The 5,092-nt window shown below is 42.5% G+C and overlaps 1 protein-coding gene across 1 annotated transcript; it reads left to right on the forward strand.

Moving 5' to 3' along the window:
• The first annotated feature begins 260 nt into the window (after window positions 1-260).
• On the forward strand, window positions 261-2,739 carry LOC110508779 (frizzled-8). Its single transcript, XM_021589594.2, has one exon. The coding sequence runs from the start codon at window positions 602-604 to the stop codon at window positions 2,351-2,353; it is 1,752 nt and encodes a 583-aa protein (XP_021445269.1). The 5' UTR covers window positions 261-601; the 3' UTR covers window positions 2,354-2,739.
• The last annotated feature ends 2,353 nt before the right edge of the window (window positions 2,740-5,092 follow it).

A 5,092-nucleotide genomic window follows, 5' to 3' on the forward strand; every position in this document is an offset into this window, starting at 1 on the left:
AGGCCTGTGTTAATTTACCCATAACACAAGCTCATGTAAAGGTACAATTCAATTCACTGTATAACGAGAAGAATAAACAAAGACGAAGTCATTAAAAAAATATTATTCTATGGAGGGGAACATGTAAACAAACACCTTTGAGAAACACTTGATTGATTTACGCTGGTTCCCCGCCCCCGTCGCTCTGTGATTAGGCGCTCCAATAGAGGGAGTGACTTCGCCTCCCTCCATATATATCCCATTCAATGCATCCGCCAACAACAGAGCATGCAGAGCGATCAAAAACAATGGTGCCATTTACGAACACGGGGAGAAACCGAATGGTATCGGCGCGTAAATCATAGTCTGGCAGTCAATAGCAGACGGAGAAGAGTGGTCGATTTTTACAGAATAACGTCAAATCAATATATAATAAATCGGTGTGCTGTGTGGATTCCCTACCATTTTATCAGACAGACGAGACACCCACAGGCTACTCCCCAAGAACACTGTCTGCGCCAAGGATGAGTTTATCAGCCTCTCTTGATTAATCGGACTTCACAACCTACTTGCAAGCGCTAATTCGTTGGCACTTGGAAGCAGACGAATTCAACAGTGAGTGATGATGGAGTGTAACTTGCTGGGTTTGGGGTGGTGCATGTTTTTTGCACTCGTTCTACACAGGTCGAGCTGCGCCGCGGCGAAGGAGCTACAATGCCAGGAGATATCCGTGCCCTTATGCAAAGGAATCGGATACAACTACACCTACATGCCCAACCAGTTCAACCACGACACACAGGACGAGGCAGGGCTGGAGGTGCACCAGTTTTGGCCCCTGGTGGAAATCAAGTGTTCTCCGGACCTGAAGTTCTTTCTCTGTAGCATGTACACTCCTATTTGCCTGGAGGACTACAAGAAGCCCCTGCCGCCTTGTCGGAGTGTCTGTGAGAGAGCCAAGGCAGGCTGTGCGCCTCTGATGAGACAGTACGGGTTCCCGTGGCCAGACAGAATGAGATGCGATTTATTACCAGTGCAAGGTAACCAAGATACACTATGCATGGACTACAACAGAAGTACAACGACTGTTTCTCCAGTGGTTGCAAAGCCCACACATCGGCCTGTTAAACCAGTAAACCCACGAAAGAAAAATGGACAAGGCCGTTCTAACGACCCCAGTAAACACAAACCTCCGAGTTCTCCATGCGAACCCCAGTGTCACTGCCGCGCTCCCATGGTTCCAGTTAGCAACAGTAATCCTCTATATAACAGAGTTAAAACAGGACAGATACTCAACTGTGCCATGCCTTGCCACAACCCTTACTTCTCCCAAGACGAAAGGACATTTACTGCATTCTGGATAGGACTATGGTCCGTGTTATGTTTTATCTCTACTTTTGCAACAGTGGCAACTTTTTTAATCGACATGGATCGTTTCAAATACCCGGAGCGACCCATTATATTCCTCTCTGCTTGTTACATGTTTGTCTCGGTCGGCTACATTGTCAGACTAATTGCTGGACATGAACAAGTGGCTTGTAACATGGAGCATGATACCGAACACATCCACTACGAGACCACTGGGCCTGCGCTTTGTACCATTGTTTTTCTACTTATCTACTTTTTCGGCATGGCAAGTTCTATTTGGTGGGTCATTCTGTCTCTTACCTGGTTCCTGGCTGCGGGGATGAAGTGGGGGAATGAGGCCATAGCCAGTTACTCCCAGTATTTTCATTTAGCTGCCTGGCTGATACCCAGCATGAAATCAATAGCTGTGTTGGCGTTGAGTTCAGTGGATGGTGACCCTGTGGCAGGAATATGCTACGTTGGCAATCAGAATTTGGATAATCTCCGGGGCTTTGTTTTGGCGCCTTTGGTTATCTATCTTTTCATTGGAACTATGTTCCTCCTGGCTGGGTTTGTGTCACTGTTCCGGATCCGGAGTGTTATAAAGCAAGGAGGGACGAAAACCGACAAGTTGGAGAGACTGATGATCAGGATCGGTATTTTTACAGTGCTTTACACTGTCCCAGCCACGATTATAGTAGCATGTTACTTCTATGAGCAGCACAACAGACAGACTTGGGAAATAACCCACAACTGTTCATGCTTGTCGGAGCATGAAATGCAGAAGCCGGACTATGCTGTGTTCATGCTGAAATATTTAATGTGCCTTTTAGTTGGCATCACGTCCGGCGCGTGGGTCTGGTCGGGGAAAACTCTAGAATCCTGGAGGACTTTTTGTACCCGCTGCTGCTGGGGCAGCAAGGCCACGAGCGGGTCAATGTACAGTGACGTTAGCACGGGATTGACGTGGAGGTCCGGTACTGTGAGCTCTGTCTCTTGTCCCAAACAGATGCCATTGTCACGGGTTTGAAAAGGAAGAATGGACCACTAATTGCGTTGGGATTGACCATCAGCGTGTTCCAATTAGCACATTAACGAGCACCTAATGATTTTTCTTGCACAATGAGACCCGCATCCAGATTAGAACCATATAATCAGAAGAATTAGAGGCTTTGCCTAATTTTTACCTATAAAATGAACTTTTCACCTGCAAAATGAGCTTTTCAAAGATGATTTGAAGTAGGCTATGCCTTAATGTCATACGGGTTTCGTTGGTGCTTAATGTATTTATATAATTATTAATGTACAAACATTGTAAATTTGTATATACAATTTATACGAGATTGAATATATGTATAATTCACTTTGATAGAAGATCTTTATTTTGGTAATAAAAGTCATTTTATTACATTTTTACCTGTGCGTCTTGATAGTCATTCTGCGCCAAAGCTGCGCACCACTTCTATATTTTGCAAATGTAATTTTTGCTTTTCTGTCTTCATGCCGTGATACGATATTTTTGGATAAGTAGAACCCCCTATTCATATTTGTCAAATAGTGATCTAATTATTAATTCACATAAATGTAATAGGCCTACACAACAGTTGGTTGTTGGGTTCTTTTTGGGTAGCATTGTGGAAAAAATTACGCCACACACGAGCAGAGGTGGTTTGGCTGTTGCGTTCCTTTTTGTTATGGTGGGTATCACTGTTAGGTATTCTAGATGCAACCACAAGCAGTGGGGTACGAGGAGGATTCATAGAAACGTTGAAATGGCAGTGAAAGCCCTACATGTGGTCTGTTCAAGTAATCCTCTCTTTAGGGAACCCCTCTGTGCAACAATTATGTTACAACGCTGCGTAATCTGCCCCCAATTAATACTGATGACCCAGTGAAACATGTCACACACTGACCTGCATATGAATATGAAATCAAAGGGATTCTACTACTATTCCTATTAAGGTTTGTGTGGGGCAGAGTTCTGGATACTCACCATTCTTACTGTCAAGATGTCATAGGCCTTATAATTAAGATGTCAGACAGTGAGGGAGGGAAGACTGGTATGAATCCCAAATGACACCCTGTTCCCTATATAGTGCACTACTTTTGACCTGAGCCACATGGGCTCTGGTCAAAAGTAGTGCACTATATGGGGAATAGGGTGCCATTTGCGACTCAACCCACACTCAATAGGTGACCCTATGTTTTCCCAGTCTGGTCTCATAGATTATTCATAGTGCACGTAAATCCGGGACACTCAAAATAGTATGATTTGTTACATTTGGTATGGTTTTATTTAACAAGGCAAGTCAGTTAGGAACAAATTCTTATTTAGAATGACAGCCTACCCCAGCCAAACCCTCCCTGAACCCGGACGACGCTGGGCCAATTGTGCGCCGCTCTATGGGACTCCCAATCACGGCCGGTTGTGATACAGCCCGGGATTGAACCAAGCTCTATAGTGACGCCTCTAGCACTGTGATATAGCGCCTTAGACCCCTGTGCCACTTTTGAGTGATTATGGTTACATAAGACAGATGGTTACTTGTCCGGGTGGTTGGGTAGGTGTATAGCGCGAATGTCTAGTAACCCAAAGGTCGTGAGTTCAAATCTCATCACGGAAAACTTTAGTATTTTCGCTAAGTAAGAACTATTCAACTACTTTTTAGCCACTTTGCAACTACTTAGCATGTTAGCTAAACCTTCCCCCAACCATAACCTTAACCCTTTTAGCTAAACTTTACCCTAACCTTAAGTCTTTAACATAACTCTTAACCCTAATGTTTAGCCTAGCTAACTTTAGAATTCATAACATATTATACGTTTTTCAAATTTGTAAGATATTGTACATTTTGCTAGTATTTCTAATTGGTACAGAATAATGCAATGCTCTGGGACCAGGCTGCAGCTCATGGTTAAAAGGTCATTAAGACTCTGTGTGTGGTCGGTTTACTGTGTATCTGACCATAACAGCGCTTAAACAGCTGGATTATCTTCTTAACAAGCATAAAGAAACTATTACATTTGAAAACTGCAAATAGCACCACTGCCTGGTGCGAACACACTTGTGTTTTAGAGGCCCAAGCCTTCAAAATGAGGCCTCTGTTTACTTTATCAAAGTTAAACAGTGTGTTTACTGTTTAGCCAATACCCAGATATATAATAATATGAAATAAAAATGTATTTATAAATCAATTAAAATGTTCTTATCCATTTGGAGATTTAGAAGAGGTCATGTCCATCACAGATCGTTGGCTTACCTCTTAAAACTGTCCAACCAAACAGCATGATGTTGTTGGGAGCCAGTTGTAATTGCTCTCATCCTAGTTCATAAACTGCAATCCTGACTTAATTTGACATTTATTTAAAAGATAGACTGTATCAACTTGGCTACTGCAGTCAGTGATACCATACTGCCACCCTGTGGACAAAGAATATCCCCATGAGTTACAAGCTTTCAACAAACCTGTAACAAGCACTTAATGAACATTATTTCAAAATAATACAAATGTATTAAATATGCACAATATCACATCAATTGAATACATTTAATTATTTTGTTTTTTAAATACCTTTAAGTAATTGACGTTCCAATAAAATATAAAACAATTTGTAGGCCTATGCTATTTTAACAATATATAGGGAACAAACAGGTGGCTACAACTATGCTTCAGCTCAGAGACAAACTCATATGTTGCTTCCAAAATGGCACCATATTTCCTATATAGTGCACTACTTTTGACCAGCCCTAGTCATTTGGGACGTAGCC

This window comes from Oncorhynchus mykiss, chromosome 28 (genome assembly GCF_013265735.2).
Source record: "Oncorhynchus mykiss isolate Arlee chromosome 28, USDA_OmykA_1.1, whole genome shotgun sequence".
In the NCBI taxonomy this organism is placed as follows: Eukaryota; Metazoa; Chordata; class Actinopteri; order Salmoniformes; family Salmonidae; genus Oncorhynchus; species Oncorhynchus mykiss.